Source organism: Bradysia coprophila, unplaced genomic scaffold, assembly GCF_014529535.1.
Source record: "Bradysia coprophila strain Holo2 unplaced genomic scaffold, BU_Bcop_v1 contig_561, whole genome shotgun sequence".
Taxonomy (NCBI): domain Eukaryota; kingdom Metazoa; phylum Arthropoda; class Insecta; order Diptera; family Sciaridae; genus Bradysia; species Bradysia coprophila.
The window spans coordinates 1,014,105-1,032,171 of NW_023503807.1; the positions used below are offsets into that span (position 1 = coordinate 1,014,105).

General features: G+C 37.4%; 2 protein-coding genes across 7 annotated transcripts; one reads left to right on the top strand and one right to left on the bottom strand.

Moving 5' to 3' along the window:
• Positions 1-9,508: 9,508 nt before the first annotated feature.
• On the bottom strand, positions 9,509-11,924 carry LOC119083098 (isocitrate lyase-like). Its single transcript, XM_037192727.1, has 5 exons — positions 10,848-11,924; positions 10,611-10,767; positions 10,451-10,545; positions 10,191-10,386; positions 9,509-10,117 (listed from the first exon to the last, which is right to left on the bottom strand). The coding sequence occupies exons 1-5, from the start codon at positions 11,500-11,502 to the stop codon at positions 9,814-9,816; spliced, it is 1,407 nt and encodes a 468-aa protein (XP_037048622.1). The 5' UTR covers positions 11,503-11,924; the 3' UTR covers positions 9,509-9,813.
• Positions 11,925-13,817: 1,893 nt separating this feature from the next.
• LOC119083097 (malate synthase, glyoxysomal-like) lies at positions 13,818-17,148 on the top strand. Of its 6 annotated transcripts, none has more exons than XM_037192721.1 (11): positions 13,818-14,221; positions 14,719-15,196; positions 15,265-15,425; positions 15,479-15,613; positions 15,676-15,769; positions 15,838-15,936; positions 16,018-16,189; positions 16,250-16,355; positions 16,415-16,548; positions 16,612-16,696; positions 16,753-17,048. In XM_037192721.1, exons 2-11 carry the CDS (start codon positions 14,782-14,784, stop codon positions 17,020-17,022), a joined length of 1,671 nt encoding a protein of 556 aa, XP_037048616.1. In that variant the 5' UTR covers positions 13,818-14,221; positions 14,719-14,781; the 3' UTR covers positions 17,023-17,048. The 6 variants fall into 6 exon arrangements, with proteins under 6 accessions (XP_037048616.1, XP_037048615.1, XP_037048621.1 ...); XM_037192720.1 differs by having other exon boundaries at positions 13,864-14,174; positions 16,753-17,148; XM_037192726.1 differs by having other exon boundaries at positions 13,873-14,174; positions 14,724-15,196.
• The last annotated feature ends 919 nt before the right edge of the window (positions 17,149-18,067 follow it).

Consider the following 18,067-nt stretch of genomic DNA (forward strand, 5'->3'; position numbering starts at 1 on the left):
TATTATCGTTCAAAAAACGATATTATCGTTTTCTGGACGATATTACCGTTCTAGAAAATCTAATGGATATTTTCGTTTTATGTACGATAATATCGTCCTGGGCGATATTATCGTTTTCTTAAACGATAATATCGTCCAGGACGATACTATCGTTTAAAAAAACGATAATATCGCCCAGGACGATATTATCGTTTAGTTTTGGGTGGTAATATTGTCCAGGAGTCAATTTTACTCAGAGGTGCAGCAAGAACCGAATTCTCTTCCAAAATATCGAAAAACAATTGTCAGAGGAAATCACCTACACATCAGTGTTTAAAAAAGGCGTTTAGTTCGTCCCTAAATAATTCATCTTTTTACGTAATGAATACCAACTTTGATTTTACATAAAAAGCGTTGTAACACGCCGAGCGATCCGGCCCATTGCCCCGGAGCGAAGCGGAGGGCCGCAATGCGAGCCGGGCGCCGGAACGGTGTCGGAACTTAGGAGTTAATTTTTTTTTCTCGCATCGTCTCATAATTAGTCTGTGTAATTTTTCTATATAAAATTTAAATTTACGGAACCAAATGAACCAATTTTTAATATATATTTGCCGTCTATAAAAAGGTGTTTATCTACAAGATTTTGTGTTTCGTCTTCAACAACCATCCAGAACGATAATATCGCCCAGGACGATATTATCGTCTCAAATTTAAAAAAATAAATTAATTAAAAACGATATTATCGTCCCAAAAATTATCGACCAGGACGATAATATCGTCCAAAATAACGATAAATTTGTTCAGAAAAAGAAAATAACGATAATATCGTCCAGCGGATATTTTCATCCAGGACGATATTATCGTCAAAAAAACGATATTATCGTTTTTTGAACGATAATATCGTTTTTTAGACGATAGTATCATCAAAAAAACGATAGTATCGTCCAAAAAAACGATATTATCGTCCTGAAAATATTTTAAAATTTATAATTTTAGACGATATTATCGTCCTGGATGAAATTTTTTTCGACGATAGTATCGTTTTTTAGACGATAGTATCGTGGTCGGTCATAATCATCAAAGCTATTCCATTTGTTTAAATTACCTTCGACTAATGATCTTTTACTTCATTTGACAATAATAAATGACGAGTGGACTGCTTCTTAATGGTTGTGATCTTAATAACTAGATTACTTTTTTCCAAAGCACTTAAGACATTATGGATGCATTTTTAATTCAATGCTTCCATTGAAAATAATTTAAAAAAAAAAGTTCTGATCAGCAATACGCTGAAGATTCAAGATGTTTTTTTGTGTGTTACTTAATAAGGTTGTGCATTTTGTATTAAAGGAAAATTTCATATTAAATCTTAATAATAAATCCGCACGGTGCGGTTGAATGAATTTTAACTGATTATTTCGATGCACTTTTGATATTTTTGGATATTAATAGTCAGCTCGGAGCCATGAACAAGGTTCCACAAAAATTTTTGATTTTCATCCGTACCGTCAGTGGCCGTGGTGCATAGCCCATCCTGTCTACAGAGAGAGTGGTGCAAAACTGGTTATGGTTGCAATCGGTAGTGCCTGAAATTCTAATAACTATTGCACACAAAAAAATTACCATTAGTGGAAGGGAAGCCGGCAGAGACACGCTAAAGTTTAAAAAACGTGATTTCCAAGCAGTCATACAGGCGTGGATACTTGAGGGATGAAGCTAATAAATAGTTCTCGCAGTAGAGCAACATCTCCTCTACCAATTACCAAAAAATTATTTTTGGAGACATTCTACGTAGAGGCCGACAGTAGCTCAAAGTTTTTCCTCCCATATTTGGTAAAATTTGCGAGTTTCAAAGGCACCTAAAACACACTTATTCAAATTTTTTGTAATTAAAATGTTTAATTCCGAAATGCTGGAAGTCTCAGCTGTCCATCGACACCACACTTACAATGACTCATGTCAACAGTGCCGAAATGTTGCGTGAATAAGTGGAATGTGTCCTTCTACGACGAAATTTTGTACATGATTTGAAATATCTATATAAAGAGCAAAATTTCGATGTTTTTTGGTTTTTTCGTTGTCTCTATAACTTTGTTAATCAAACAAATCATCCCAGCGGTATTTTCAAAGATTTTTCAAATCAAGCACAAAATTTCGTCGTGGAAGGACAAATTTCACTTATATTCACGCAACATATCGGCACTGTTGACATGAGTCATTGTAAGTGTGGTGTCGATGGACAGCTGAGACTTCCAGCATTTCGGAATTAACCATTTTAATTACAAAAAAATGTGAGTAAGTGTGTTACAGGTGCCACTGAAAGTCGCAAATTTTACCAAATATGAAGGAAAAACTTTGAGCTACTGTCGGCACTCTGCGTAGACTGCTTCCAAAAATAATTTTTTGGTTATTGGTAGAGGAGATGTTGCTCTACTGCGAGAACTATTTATTAGCTTCATCCCTCAAGTATCCACGCCTGTATGACTGCTTGGAAATCACGTTTTTTAAACTTTAGCGTGTCTCTGCCGGCTTCCCTTGCACTAATGGTAAAAATTTTGTGTACAATTGTTATTAGAATTTCAGGCACTACCGATTGCAACCATATGTAGTTTTCCACACTGTCTCTGTAGACAGGATGGGCTATGCACCACTGTCACCGACGGTACGGATGAAAATCAAAAATTTTTGTGGAATCTTGTTCAGGGCTCCGAGCTGACTAATAATATCTAAAAATATCAAAAGTGCATCGAAATGATCAGTTAAAATTCATTCAACCGCACCGTGTCCGTAGAGTACCAGAGAGAGAGAGAAAGAGAGATGAAATGAGCTTAATAAAGATTTCACATTTTAAGTAGCAAACTATAAACTTTGAGAATCATCATCTCTTCAATTTACTTTCCCAAAGAAAGTCTTCATCAAATTAATCACGATTCATGAAGGTTGAATCTTTAATAGTTGCGCTCAAGTAATTGCAAACGTCTGGTTGTATGGGTGTACTAACTATACTCATATACTTTCAGTTCGGTTATTAATAAATAAACGAAAGTATACACTCACGAGGTAATGGAAAATGTTAATTGCTGCTGAAGAAGTGTATAATCATAACCAGCTCAGAATGCATGAATTTCTGTGACTTTATTTTGAATTTTAATTGGATTTAATTTTTAATTTCGGAAGTGTTTGTCGTTGCGGCGGAGGATTTTAGTGTAAGTGTGTCATGGTTTTATGCCGAAATGACATCCCTTCTGGTTGCCTTGATTTTATATGATTTTACATTTATTTCTATATGTGATGGGCTCAGTCCTCTGCCTGTAATACACAATCCAATGAATGATTTTCGTAATTTCTTCATTTCGCTTGGTTTAAGCCCATTAATTACAGCAAAACCAACACGAATCCGAAGAACAATTAAAGCAAAATTACCCAATGTATACCAAACAATAATAACTCTCTCAATACGTATGAATATAAATATTCCCAGTGCATACGACTTTTCGCCATTATATTTTCTCGTATACTATCCACAATTTTCGTATTCTAGACGAACTTTTTCAGATTCAGCATTATACTACTTCCATGCTGTGTTCCCTACTTCCAGAGCTTACGAAATAAATTTATTTTAAGCCACTTTTATTGCCTCACAAATTGCTATAATCGTTCTTCTTAAACTTCATATATGTAAATACAATTACGAAACTCCGTGGAACTAAATTAGAGGGTTAAATTTGTTAAATATACTGCTCTCAATGAGATTTTTTTCGTTCTGTTCTGTTGTTCAATTTTCTCGCTATTGTGTCAGGGAGCGCAAATTTTCGCCCGACCCTCGCATTGATGTATAATAAATGTAATGTGTACGATATGTGCGATGTGTGTTGTAAATTAAAAGTTTTTTTTTGCTACATGTGAAAGAGGGAATGCAAACTACAGACTGCGGAGCGGATGGTGACTAGTGGCATATATAACTCTACGACCAACCAAAAAAAAAATGAAAAAATTACGGTTCTTTGTAATAAATTTAATTTGCCACTCACATGGTGATTTAAATTATATTATTTTCTCCACTCTGTGACTGTCGCTTTGATGGTGTTAATTAGAGACTATGTGACAAATTGGTTAAAGTTGTAATTCATTTGCGGACCGACGAACATTCATACATTTTGTTTTAGGTTTGACTTGAAACTTTTTCCATTTTCATTTTGTGTGGCTTCGGTACACAACAGATGTACCAGTCAATATCGTTGTAAATTTCAACCAAATCAATTTTAGTTCAGAGAAATCATCAAAAAGGAATATTTTTGCGCACAAATGTAGGCTAGAAATTTGCCAAGGGGGGAGCGCTCTTAAATAGAAGTTGAAACGTTTAATTGATCCTATCTCATCGTAGATGCATTCAAACCACTTATGACCCTATTCGGCCTAAAAGCACATAAAATTACCTTTCTAATGACACCCCGCAAGACCATGCACGTTTTGTGTATCTCGAGAAATTTCTGTAAGTCTTCGGTTGAAAACTTCAACTGCCATATTTCAGTATCGATGAATCTTAAACACAATAAGTCCCTATTCGGCTCAATATTACGTGTGATTACCTTTGTAATGATACCCCACACGACCCTGTACGGCTCATGTAACTAGAGAAACTTTTGTAAGAAAAGTGCAAGTTTTCGGTTTTTGATCACCGTTCACCAGCCAGAATTTTTTTGAAAGTGGTTTTGGCTTCTAGGGTCGAAGTCCTCTCTAGGCAAATATAAAACATAGCTAACGCCGACCCGTACGAAACACCTATTCGTATCAAGAGCCTTTAATGTGAAACTCTTCATTTCTCTTACTTCATTTTCTTCTCTGCTGAAAAACTATTCTCCCTTTAAAATCACTTACATTATCCACTCTTTGCCTTGTTATCATATACAATTAAATTGCCGGAGGCAATATAGACAGCCCCGTACGAAGTCAAATTTCATAAATTCCTATTTAAACAGCTATATACCGCTATATTTACCTATATTTCACTGTAAATAAACATTTCACAGAGGAATATGCTATTATATAGCTCTATATGCCTGTATATAGCTCAATATAGCTGTATATAGGTATATATAGATGTCCATATATGGAATCCCTGAAACCCCTCACACTTAACACATTATTTCCATGTTAACAGAAACTCTCTAAGCATCATTTTTCCCACTTTATATCACTTTTATTAAAATCCAATATGGCCACCGGCAGCCATTTTGTTAGGAGACCGGAAATAGTACCGACGCTTTACATTCGTTAATACCTTTCAAACAAAAAAAAATTCATGAAATTCGGTCAAAATTTACTCGAGATATTGACAAAATACTCCACGTTCACTGTACGGCCGAGTAGCCAGATAAGAGCTCACTCCAAGAGACCTAGCTCACGCTCCGGAGAACATAATTTCATAAAAAAAAATTTCCCTGATTGGTACGGTCAATACCTATTTAATAAAGCTAAAACAGACGAAATATGTTCAAATGTGGCCGACCTACAAGCAAAAACTGCTTGCCGCCCTGTGCCTGTTCCACACCAAGGGGTCTAACTCACGAGTCGGTCATCCGATTTCCATAAACTTTTTTTTTGTCGATCGGTATTGTAAATACCTTTTATTTGACGTATCACTTACAAGTTTAACGTTTAAATGTCCGGAGATATCTTCGAAAAACCGTAAAGCACTTATTGGGCCACAGCTCGGGAGGGGTCGATCCAAAATCACTCATGTTCGAACTTAGCCTGTCTTTTGGGAAAAACGGGAAAAAAAAGAATTTTCAAAATCGGATGCGTTTTACTCAAGTTATCGTGCAGACAGACAGACGGACAGACGGACATTTTTTTTTCGCGGATTTGGCATCTCTAGACAACCACAATAGGTTTCCCCTTACTCAGGGAGTCCAATTCGACGTGTTACAAACGTATGCGTAAACCTATAAGACCCCAGTACTTCGTACGGGTCTAAAAAGTCCACTGGGAAATGCGTCCGATTTCGGTATGATGACTATCAAAAGAATCCCTCGGTGATAAATTTGATAAATCTGATGAAGTAATAGATTTTCAATAAATCTGCTGAAAATTCTTACACCAAAAGAAGTAAAATAGACTCTCAATGATAGGTTGATGATACGCCGCCTGAAAAATATTACGAACGAAAATTAGACGGCTACGTTCTATAATTGGAATGTCCAAAAATAATTAAAACATATTTTTGAGCAGCTCTGGATTGAGTGATTAAATAAAAAATGTTTTCCTCCTCTTCATCAGGTAATAGTGCCCAAGATTTCTCTGAACGTTTGTTCCATCAAACAAGATAGGTTCCACCGTTTCATGTCGTATCGCCGCAGTCGAACCATTAGTTAATCAAACGAAACTCATTACGACTTTAACTTGTTGCTGGTTGTTTAACGAATGTTGCTGTTATGTGAGATTAAAATGGCAAATATTAAGATGGAATGCGAGTTTTTTGTCGAAATCGTCTGGCAAAATGTACGCACTAACAATAGAATCACAGAAGTTTGTAAAATAAATGCATCCTCTAAATGGACCAATTAACTGAATTTTGATCATTACACTGACCACTGCGATTCGATGAGGGTCAGAGATCCAAAAAGCATGTGAAAACCCTATCTGCTCAGACTCGTAGACCCAGAACCAACAGCCTTTATCGTCCCTCAAAGGGTCGCGGACGGAGATGGTTGTATTATTGTTAGATTGTTGTAAGGTGAAAAAGATTGTTCCATGAAGGTCAGACATGCCTGATAAGTTGAAATTTCGAAAATTTGTGCTGTCAGACACGTTAGATCTTCCAACAAAAATTGGTATTGTGCTCTTACAGCTTCATTTTGATAAGAATTCGGATTTTCTTTGATGTGTGACGACTGAGATATACACAAGAGGGCTACCCTCGATAACGCCATTACCGTTCTCAATTACTACAGTCGTAGAACCAATGTTTTTCACCTTACAAAATCATTTTCTCGACTTTGCTGGCACTTCGACAGCCGTAGTTGTGAAAAGCGTTATGTTTCACCTCGTGAAAAAAGTTGTATTTTCGCTGGTGACCTGTGGCCCTCGCAACGCCAGACGTGCAGTTTCCAACTTTTTTTCCCCTCGTTAACAAAAAACTAATCCGATCAGGGCCGTTGGTTTATCATCGGATCAATAGTATTGGTATAGCGGTCTGGAAATACTAGCAAGCGTTTGCACCATGTACCGAATGAACATTTTCTAAATTTACGTTCGACCTTCGAATGCTTATCATAGAACAGTAGCATCACCTTCGCATCAAAATATTTACGGCCAAGCGAGAAAAATGTTGTTCGGTTGGGGTTTGTGATTCGTAAACATATTCCATATCAGAAAACTAATAACAACTACACACTGCACAGTAATGATGTGCGTTGGCATTCATATCATAGTTCGAATGTTTATTATTGTGGTCAAAGTGTAAATCCCAACACAAATCTCTTCGAGAAAAGTGTGACGCAGTCTTTGAAGTACAATTTCTAAAATGAATGATATCGCTAGAGTTGACGTTTTCAGCTTCGTTACGCAAAAATTTAATTTTACACCCAATTTTAGTTCAAACAAGCTGGCTTAGTTTTTCTCATCATCTGCCAAATAATTTTTACCAAAAAAAATTTAGACTGGAAACAACCACAATTTTACCAAAAAAATCTGCGTCGCAAAGTGGCAAATGTTCAGGAACAGATCAGCAAGAAAATTTATCTGCCGCATGCGACGCAGATTTTTTTGGTAAAATTTTGGTTGTTTCCAGTCAAATTTTTTTTTGGTAAAAATTATTTGGCAGATGATGAGAAAAACTAAGCCAGCTTGTTTGAACTAAAATTGGGTGTAAAATTTAATTTTTGCGTAACGAAGCTGAAAGCGTCAACTCTAGCGATATCATTCATTTTAGAAATTGTACTTCAAAGACTGCGTCACACTTTTCTCGAAGAGATTTTTGTTGGGATATCAGTCGTTTTAGAAGTTTTAGAACACTGCTTTTTATAACAGTTTATAACAGAAATTCGGAAATTTGGCAAAATTTGAAAATTTGACAAAATTCGAAAAAATGACGAAAATAGAAAATTTGACGAAAATCGAAAATTTGACGAAAATTGAAAATTTGACGAAAATCGAAAATTTAACGAAAATCGAAAATTTGACATAAATCGAAAATTTGACGAAAATCGAAAATTTGTCGAAAATCGAAAATTTGTCGAAAATCGAAAATTTGACGAAAATCGAAAATTTAACGAAAATCGAAAATTTGACGAAAATTGAAAATTTGACGAAATTCGAAAACTTAACGAAATTCGAAAATTTGTCGAAAATCGAAAATTTGACGAAAATCGAAAATTTGACGAAAATCGAAAATTTGTCGAAAATCGAAAATTTGACGAAAATCGAAAATTTAACGAAAATCGAAAATTTAACGAAAATCGAAAATCGAAAATTTAACGAAAATCGAAAATTTGACGAAATTCGAAAATTTAACGAAATTCGAAAATTTGTCGAAAATCGAAAATTTGACGAAAATCGAAAATTTGACGAAAATCGAAAATTTGTCGAAATTTGACGAAATTCGAAAATTCGACGAAATTCGAAAATTTGACGAAATTCGAAAATTTGACGAAGAAAGTAATTCTCTATCTGCCACCATTCAAGAAATATCTCCAAAACCCCAATTGACCCACCCATTTCCAACTTTCGACATTTTTCACATATGCCCCTCTGTTCTACTCGTAAAACTCTGAGACTTTGCCGAAGAAAGTAACTCTCTATCTCTCATAACCCAAAAAATTTTAGTCCTTTCATCCTACGCTCGAGTAGCTCAAAATTTGGTCACTCTAATCACTCTAGCTCAAACGAATCTGCCCCGATTTTTTAAATTTTTTTTTTGTTCGAATCGTGTAACGAATACCTTTCATTTGATGGGTCGCACGCCTCTGTAGGTTTCAATACAGCTAAGCTACAGCCGAAAACGCGTTCACGACCCTCGAAAACCACACTCAGAAACCACTTCGAGGCCAATAAAACAAAATTCTGGTTTTTCCTGGGGTAATGGCGTGTCACATTTTCATTTTTATGCCCACCCTGAGGTTCCTGCAAAATTTCATGGAGATTGGCTGACTAGTTTCCGAGATCGACCGTCGATAGATAGACAGATAGAAACATACAGAGTAAGTTGAAAGATTTTGATTGTTTGGAAAACGTTAATTTGGTGCATTTTCTATGAAAAGTGACCAATTTCAAAACGATGTATCTCCGGTAATTTTAAAGTTACATAGTCGAGTGATAGCTCGTTTTGCTCGTATTTGAAGCGCGAATAAGATAGAATAGGATGATACAGGCCAAAGGAAAGAAACTTAAATTCTCGCCTATATATAGTTGCCGCTTCTCAAAAAAATTTCGTCGTTCTTTTTTTGGAAGTTAGACTGCGTCAAGTCCTCCGCTACCGCTCCGGACATGATAGAGAGAAACGAAAATAGAATCAAAAATAGCGGAAATTATCTGGAAATTATGAAAACATTTTATTGACATGAACCAGTGAAAAGTGTGTGCATAGACAATATAACATGCGCGCTTATTTATAGAAGAAAAATGAAATCAGTTCAAAGTTCATCATCAAAATTTCTACGAAAATTATTTTATAAAATCAATTTTTTTAACTTATCATTAAAACTTAAAACTACACATCAATGGTCACAAGCGTCCCGTATTAAACGGACGCACAATGCGACATTTTCTTTCAATTACAGTAAAAACAATAAAACTTTGTATAAAACTCACATCATAATCACATCAAAATTCTTTCTACGAAACAACCTTCTTAGCCGACTGTTGTTCTTCTCCCGCTGTGCCACAAAATTGTGCCTCTTCCGTCGATCCGGTCAAGGCCGTTGTTGAACTCATTCCTCCTTCGATGGTGTTGGTTACCGTGTCGAAATATCCCGTACCGACTTCTCGTTGATGCTTGAATGCGCTGAATCCGAGATCGGCATCTCGGAATTCCTTCTGCTGGAGATCAACAAATGCGCTCATGCCACGACTGCCATAGTTGCGAGCCAAATCGAACATGCCATGGTTGAGACTGTGGAATCCGGCCAGGGTTATGAATCTATGTGGACAAAATGATCAGAAAAAAATGGTTATTTCCTTGGCTGTCTTCACGCCTTCGGTTTATGACTCACTGGAATTTGTATCCCATTTTTCCGATTTCCCGTTGGAATGTTGCGATTTCCTTGTCGGATAAGTTAGCTTTCCAGTTGAACGATGGACTGCAGTTGTAGGCAAGAAGTTTTCCCGGATACTTTGCATGAATTGCTTTGGCAAAATCGTATGCCAGATCCAGTGACGGCGTACTGGTTTCCATCCATAACATATCAGCTAAATGGTGAAAATAGGTTTGATCAATTGAACGCACGAAATTCAGATTCAAATCGGAACGTACCGTATTGTGCATAGGCAAGCCCTCTAGATATACATTGATTAAGACCGGGAATCGTTCTGTAGAAGCCTTCATGTGTCTTTTCTCCAGTGCAGAATCTAAAGAAAATTTGAATGAGTCACATCATCATGTGAGTGATGGCATTGGCGTTGTGTGAACTCACTTTTTATCATTATCATCAACATCGGAGGTCAATAAATTAGCAGCTTGGGCATCAGTTCTTGCAATAATAACGCTTGGTACACCCATCACATCAGCAGCTAATCTAGCAGCCACAAGCTTGTCTACAGCTTCTCTCGTTGGAACCAATACTTTCCCGCCTAGCGAAAACAAACAACATCAAAAAACTGTGTAAGTACCTCATGGACCTCAAGGACAACAATTTTTTTCGCACACATACCCATGTGGCCGCATTTCTTTACCGATGCCAATTGATCCTCGAAATGAACAGCAGATGCACCGGCATCGATCATCGCCTTCATAATTTCGAACGCATTCAAAACGCCGCCGAAACCAGCTTCAGCATCCGCAACTAACGGTACAAACCAATCGTCCACGCACAGATCACCTTCAGCATGATAAATCTGATCGGCTCGCTGCAACGTTTTGTTCACATTTCGCACAAGCGCCGGCACCGAATTAGCCGGATACAGTGACTGATCCGGATACATTTCACCCGCAACATTTGCATCAGCCGCTGTCTGCCAACCGCTAATATAAATTGCTTTGAGGCCGGCCTTGACTTGTTGCATAGCTTGATTTCCGGTGACCGCACCGAGTGCACCGACAAAATTCTGCTCGTTGATTAATTTCCAGAACTTTTTGGCACCTTCCTTGGCAATTGTATGTTCAATCGGCACACTGCCACTCAATCGAACCACATCTTTGGCTGAATATGGCCTTGTGAGCCCTTGCCACCTTGGATTATTTTTCCAGTCTTTTTCCAACGAGACGATTCGTTCCTGCTGCGTTGAAAGTAATCTGACTGGGTACAGGAATCCGTTTTGGTTTCTCAACAGGGTTGTAGAAACATTTGCTGTAGCGTTGCGAAGCATGTTGCTTATTAAATTTAAAACAGTTGTATCGTTAACGGGATAAATGAACACGAAAGTAGAATAATTTAAGCGAAAAGAAATTTTTATTGTATACTGGCTTCGTCAATGGTTGCGCTTCAACTGGTAAACTAGTGCAAACACTTCGTTTCTTTTATACACATTCAAATCAGTAGGGTTTTAAAGTTGTGTCACCAAAAGTGGCAATTAAGTAGGTTAAAATTTGTAGAGACGCGAGACAACACCGACAATTCAGCTAAAACTCCATTCGATACACTGGAACGTTAGACTGTTTTTTTCCACTTGTTACCCAAACACTGGCACTGTATTGGTTTATAACTTTTGCCTATATACCGAATTTGTTTGGCTTGCACTTTGTACTCTACGCAAAAACAAGTTCAAGTACTCATCGGAAACATATTATGTGCAACACAGACAACCGATCACATTTTACTACATTTCTAATACATAAACACAGCCGACAAAAAAACAATCATTTTTCGAGCCTAAGATTCACTATTACACATTCGACACGATTACAGAGATTATCTGGACAGAGAAACTACAGCGAAGGGAATTATAATAAAATTGCTGTTAATATTGGGCTGTGTGCAGTAACCTAGAACTGTGGCATGGCGTATGTGGTAGCACATTTTAATATGAAATACATAGAGAAATATTAATGATCAATGTCCATTCGAATACATATAGCAGATTAGTTTCACTATGGGAATGAAACAAAAAAAAATATTTCAAGATTTGATTTCGTTTTTATTTTTTTGAAGAATTTAAATTGTCAGCGGAAAGACTTTAAAAAAATTCTACAAAACTGAAATCAAATCAATTGAACAAAAGTTGGCCGATATCAACAGCCAGTATTTTATATACATCGATGATCTGAAAGAACAAGGAAATATCATTTCGCTACAACAAACATTAAGGGTAAACCACTATACGAACCATAATGGTTGACATATCATCGTCTTTCATCGTTAAGTTTAAGTCTAACTCTATCACAGATCAATGGATGATAGTAGTTTTCATTGTTAAGTGATTCAGGCATTTTCAAATCAATCAATAGTTTTATCATTTCAACTCCATAGACAGAGAGCCTGCGTCATATCAGTCCCTAATGTAGACACAGTTTAAAAACTACCACTTTTGGGCAAATTGTTCTATGACTTTCATTTTTCAGGCGCTAGAAGGTTAACGAGGGTAGAGCTATAGTGTAATTTCAAACGTCATATTATCGCCAAATGACGAGAGTGAACTTTAAGAATAAATTTTTACCTAAATTGCCGAATTTTCCGCTTTTCCACACGACAGGTCTTTCACAAAAAAAAAATTAACCGAAAATTTGGGCGGTGTTGGCTAAACCGGGAATTCGGGCGTTTCCCGAGGGTCTTTAGTATTTTTACTAAATAACTTCCATACAAACTGCACACACACTCCCCGTAGAGTATGTGTGCACTGTGCAGTTTGTATGGAGGTTATTTAGTAATGGATTTTCCATGCTGAGGGCGTCGAAAGACTTGCTTCAAACATGAAAAGTACGGTTTTCGGCGCATGTAGCACGTAAAAGTCTTTTTTAGCGTATTTTACCTCTAACACGCTAAAAAAGACTTTTAGTCCTAGCTAGGTACGAAATGTACTATTTCAACCGAAAAACGGACAACTCGACTAAATTTCATTTTATTTCTGACATTTTTTTACGATTCCCTACACTATTTTCGTACGAAAACATTAAGATAATGGACTGCAGCCACTAATTTGTGAGATAAGTAACTCGAAACAGTTTTTTTTGTTTTCCAGTTAAGAACGGACAAATAATTTTTTTTTATTTTAATTGCTGTTGTTATCAATAATGATTTCAATAACAAGACGTCTGATTCGCTGTTATTGTACAAATCATCGTCCGGAAAAATGTCGTTAAACTTAAAAGATGACTTTGTACCTTGAGCAAATATGTTTTGCCGGTCTAAAGTGATAAACAATGACGTTGCTTACGATGATACGTAACAATATTTTTTAAGACTTTGGACCTGCAAAATACTTTCATTTCGTTATACGTAGACCTGTTGCATATGCCGTTACTCAACTATTATGTGCACCGAGCACATATATGAAGCGATAGAATGGAAGATTTTTATGATTTTTTTGCCCTTGTCTCGAAACTGAATTTCATGGAAACTCTTTACTTTCCATGTTGTCATGTTGTGTGTTTTTTTTTTTGGCATGTTATAGGAAATTTCCTATACACTTATACACCCACACGCAATGTTGTTTTGTAATGATCCTGTAGTGATTATGCTCATTATATACAATTTTCGGTTAACCGCTTCCATATACACACAATTGCAAGATGACTAAACCAGTTTTAATGCTTCTTTGTAACGAGATTCGTTGAATGCGAATAAATTTAATTGTTATCACTTCGTGAGACCAATGTTCATCATTTTGATACTACCGTTTCGTTAAAATATTATTTTCAAATGAAACTTTGTGCATTTGTTTAGTCTAATAGCGCAGCGCAGCAGTACAACGTTCAATCAAAAAGGAAATCCAATTTATATTTTTTATCTGTAAATTATAATTTCACTGCACGTCTTTGAGAGACTTCAAAAACAATCAAACATTTGTTCAGATTTTTTACATCGATTTGCCAGCCAATTTCGGTGATAATTCTTCGGTGAATTTGCGGAAAGTTTTTCTTTTTGTCAAGGTAAACCTAATCACTTGTTTTCGTTGATATTGTGAGAGTTATCAGTTATGCTAAGGGGGTCCGAGCGGCTCAAATTGTGTGTCAGTAAATGTGTGTTTTAACTGAACTAGAAATATTTTGATAAACCATGGAAAGGTAACGTTTATCACAACGTTTCTCATACCGTTTTTCACTAGTTTACGGTAAAAAATTAATCGTTTGATCAACGCACTTCAAGCAAAAGTAGTCGATCATAGTCGACAGCTGCGAGTACTATTTTGTATGAAATGGTTTTTTACAGTTGTGTGACACACTGTCAAGTTTCTTGCTTGTTGCTTGAAGTGCGTTGGATTGATACACAGAATCAACGCACTGTCGTCAGCTTCGATGCCAGACGGTGCATTGACAGAATCGATCAGAGTTTCATTATATAAGTATTAAAACCACCGGCATTATTATTGAAGAAATGAATCAACGAGATCAATGTCGGTTAACATTTTTTTTCTTCTTCGTTGCAGAGTAGGTACAACTAAAAATATTCGAAAAGAGGTCAGCAACAGCAAAAACAACAACCGACAAAAATGTTGCCACATCTATTCAAGGCTGTTGGTTTATTTCGTTTAGCAAATAAACAGTCAGTCGTCAGCCGCTATACGCTACAAAGCATCATGTCGCAGTCATATTCAACGAACATCAAGATTATTCCATCTGTGGATTCGAAATACGAGGAAATATTGACCGACGATTCGTTAAAATTTTTGGAAAAACTTCACGACAAATTTGAACCGGCTCGAAAAAATCTACTACTTCAACGTGTTGCTCGGCAGAAAGAGTTAAACGATGGGCAGCGACCGGATTTCTTAGATTCAACGAAACAGATTCGGGAATCAAAATGGTCTGTCGCATCGCTGCCGAAGCCATTGTTGAAACGAAGAGTTGAAATTACCGGACCGGTCGATCGGAAAATGGTTATCAATGCTCTCAATTCCGGTGCAGGTAAGATATGCTGATGAAACTCATTGAATGGAATTAGTGTGCCAATTAGAGTCTCGGTCGTTCTTTAGATTGTTACATGGCCGATTTTGAAGATTCGTCTACCCCGACATGGACAAATTTGTTGGATGGACAGGTTAACTTAAAAGATGCTATTCGTCGTCAGATTGATTTCAAGGTGCCAGCGACTGGGAAAGAATACAAGTTGAATGCGGAACATGCTACGCTGATGGTATGATTTCACTTCGGAATGAAATTTTCGTATTTTAATGCGGCTATATGCAGGTTCGTCCGAGGGGATGGCATCTAGATGAGAAAAACATTTCGGTTAATGGCGCCAGAATGTCCGGTAGTCTTTTCGACTTTGGCCTTTACTTTTACCATAACGCCAAAGAGCTGCTGAAACGGGGATACGGTCCGGTAAGAAATCTAATTGCACGGATGAAAGTCTTGAAACTCAGTGCGTCGGTTGATGGTTTCAGTATTTCTACTTGCCGAAATTGGAAAACCACTTGGAAGCTCGTCTCTGGAACGATGTGTTTGTCTTCGCTCAGAACGAACTCGGTGTTCCCAACGGTATGCAATTTAGTCTCTTTCCCTGCACTTCCTTGTCATGATTTCCCGTGTTCGTTAATGACTTGCAGGTAGCATCAAAGCCACCGTTCTAATCGAGACAATTTTGGCAGCTTTCGAGATGGACGAAATATTGTATGAATTGCGGGAACATTCTGCTGGGCTCAACGGTAAGTACTTTCGGTCCATCGACTGCCTTGAGTTTTCATAGCATTTTCAATAATGAAAAAAAAAAAACATTTACGCTGCAGCCGGTCGTTGGGACTACATTTTTTCGTGCATCAAGAAATTTCAAAACCGAAAAGACTTTGTCTTCGCTGACAGACATTTCATCACAATGACGTCACCTTTTATGCGAGCCTACGCCTTGCTGTTGATTCAAACTTGCCATAAACGGGGAGCATGCGCAATGGGCGGAATGAGGTATCGTCAGACTAAGGACCCATTTTTGATTCGATTAACCTGACGGGTTTTGATTTGCAGTGCTCTAATTCCGATAAAGAATGATCCGACAGCGAACGAAAAGGCTCTGAAAGGTGTGCGCGAAGATAAGCGTCGTGACGCAAGTGACGGTTCCGATGGTGGATGGGTGAGACATCTATGGAAATATTTTCACTGAACTGAAGTCAACGATTTGCATGAATTTAGGTCGCTCATCCCGGGCTCGTGGACTTGGCGATGCAAGAAATGGTAAACGTGCTCGGTCCAACAAAAACGAACCAAATCGAAAAGCAACTGAATGTGAAGATCACGGCAGAGGATCTGCTCAACTTTGGACCAAGGTAATGATTTTGGATTGACATTGTGACGGTTGTATTAAGGGTGCGTGTCTAATCTTGCTATAGTTCCCCGATTTCCGAAAAAGGATTGAGAGTCAACGTAAGCATTGCTCTACAATACCTTGCGGCTTGGCTGGCCGGTACTGGTTGTGTAAGTACAATAATTTGCCATGTCGCCAAAACAATTGACAGTGATGTACCATTTAGGTGCCCATTTTCAATATGATGGAAGACGCGGCTACAGCTGAAATCAGTCGATCGCAAATTTGGCAATGGATCCATTCGCCGAAGGGTATCTTGGACGATGGACGGAAAGTGACGGTTGAAATGGTCAATTCGATTGTTGCTGAGGAAATGGCTGCATTGAAAGTGAACAGTAAACTGCCGTTTGAGAAAGCTGCCCTCGTCTTCTCGCAGATCTCTACAGCTCCCAAGTTTGAGGAGTTTCTTACGCTACCGCTCTATGAGCAATTTTAGATGTCATGGCCATTGGCAAAGAGTAAGCAAATGGAAATTGTTGCGTCCTTAATTCGCTGTCAACATTTGTAATTTGTAATCGATTCATTCAATTCATCAAAATTATACGTTTTTGTACGAACAAAAGTCGAGAATTTTCATTTTTTTTTCTGAGATTACGTGAAGTGCAATCCAGCCAGGCATGAGCGCCGCCGAGTTCTAGCCGCCGTTATAGCCGGACGCCGACCATTTTTCGGTAATTCGCGCCGCCAGCCGCCGAGGTGGTCAAAAGTCGGCTAAGCCGGCTGAAAATGTGGGTAGTGGTAGGAAGATTGTGGGTGGAAAATAGACAATGGGCAAATAGCCAAGTGAATGTTCATCCTCATGTTCTCGAGGGTTCAATGTGTGGTCAAGCCATCCAGCAGACCATAGTTATTCTCTGGGGACATATACGTATGGTACATACAGTCTTCTGTTTCTGTGTACAACGAATATTTAATTTCACAATCGAACAGAAACATTAAGTGTTCAATATGTTCGGAGTTGTGTTCCATCTATGGCTATTTCTTTTAATAAATAAGTGAAACTTATTTCGAATTGAAAATGACGTTTTTAGGTATTTTGGGTCCTTCATGATATGACATGCTAAAATAGTGCTAGAATCATATGTCAGTTTCATTATCAGATCTACTACTTCATTCGATCTATAAGTATTTTTAAATCTTTTACTTCGTTTTTCTGGAACATGCGTTTTGCCATGCAGACTGCAGACAGAGCTTGTCGTTCACATTTCTGATTTGGTTATATATCGAGCGTCTGACAGTTCGATTGCTCTACCGTAAAGGGAACTTTACATTAGAGAGATATAAAAATGCTTTTATTGTGTACATACATTATAAATGTACATTAAATGCACTTCTTCAGGGCAATTCATCTGACATTAACTCTGTCATTGTTGCTATTGTTTTGCGATGTGCGTGACAGCAATATTATTATCTTAGGCCTTTTAAAATGTCAATTTCACAAAGCTAACCTCAAACAATGACAGCTCCATATAAATTTTTTA

Coding starts and splice junctions, on each gene's coding strand:
- LOC119083098 (XM_037192727.1), bottom strand. CDS start 11,502: ATGCTTCGCAACGCTACAGCAAATGTTTCTACAACCCTGTTGAGAAAC. Junction 10,768..10,847: donor AAAGAAATGCGGCCACATGG/GTATGTGTGCGA, acceptor TGTTTTCGCTAG/GCGGGAAAGTATTGGTTCCA. Junction 10,118..10,190: donor AAAATGGGATACAAATTCCA/GTGAGTCATAAA, acceptor TTGTCCACATAG/ATTCATAACCCTGGCCGGAT.
- LOC119083097 (XM_037192721.1), top strand. CDS start 14,782: ATGTTGCCACATCTATTCAAGGCTGTTGGTTTATTTCGTTTAGCAAAT. Junction 16,190..16,249: donor TGCGCAATGGGCGGAATGAG/GTATCGTCAGAC, acceptor TTTGATTTGCAG/TGCTCTAATTCCGATAAAGA. Junction 16,356..16,414: donor ACGGTTCCGATGGTGGATGG/GTGAGACATCTA, acceptor GCATGAATTTAG/GTCGCTCATCCCGGGCTCGT.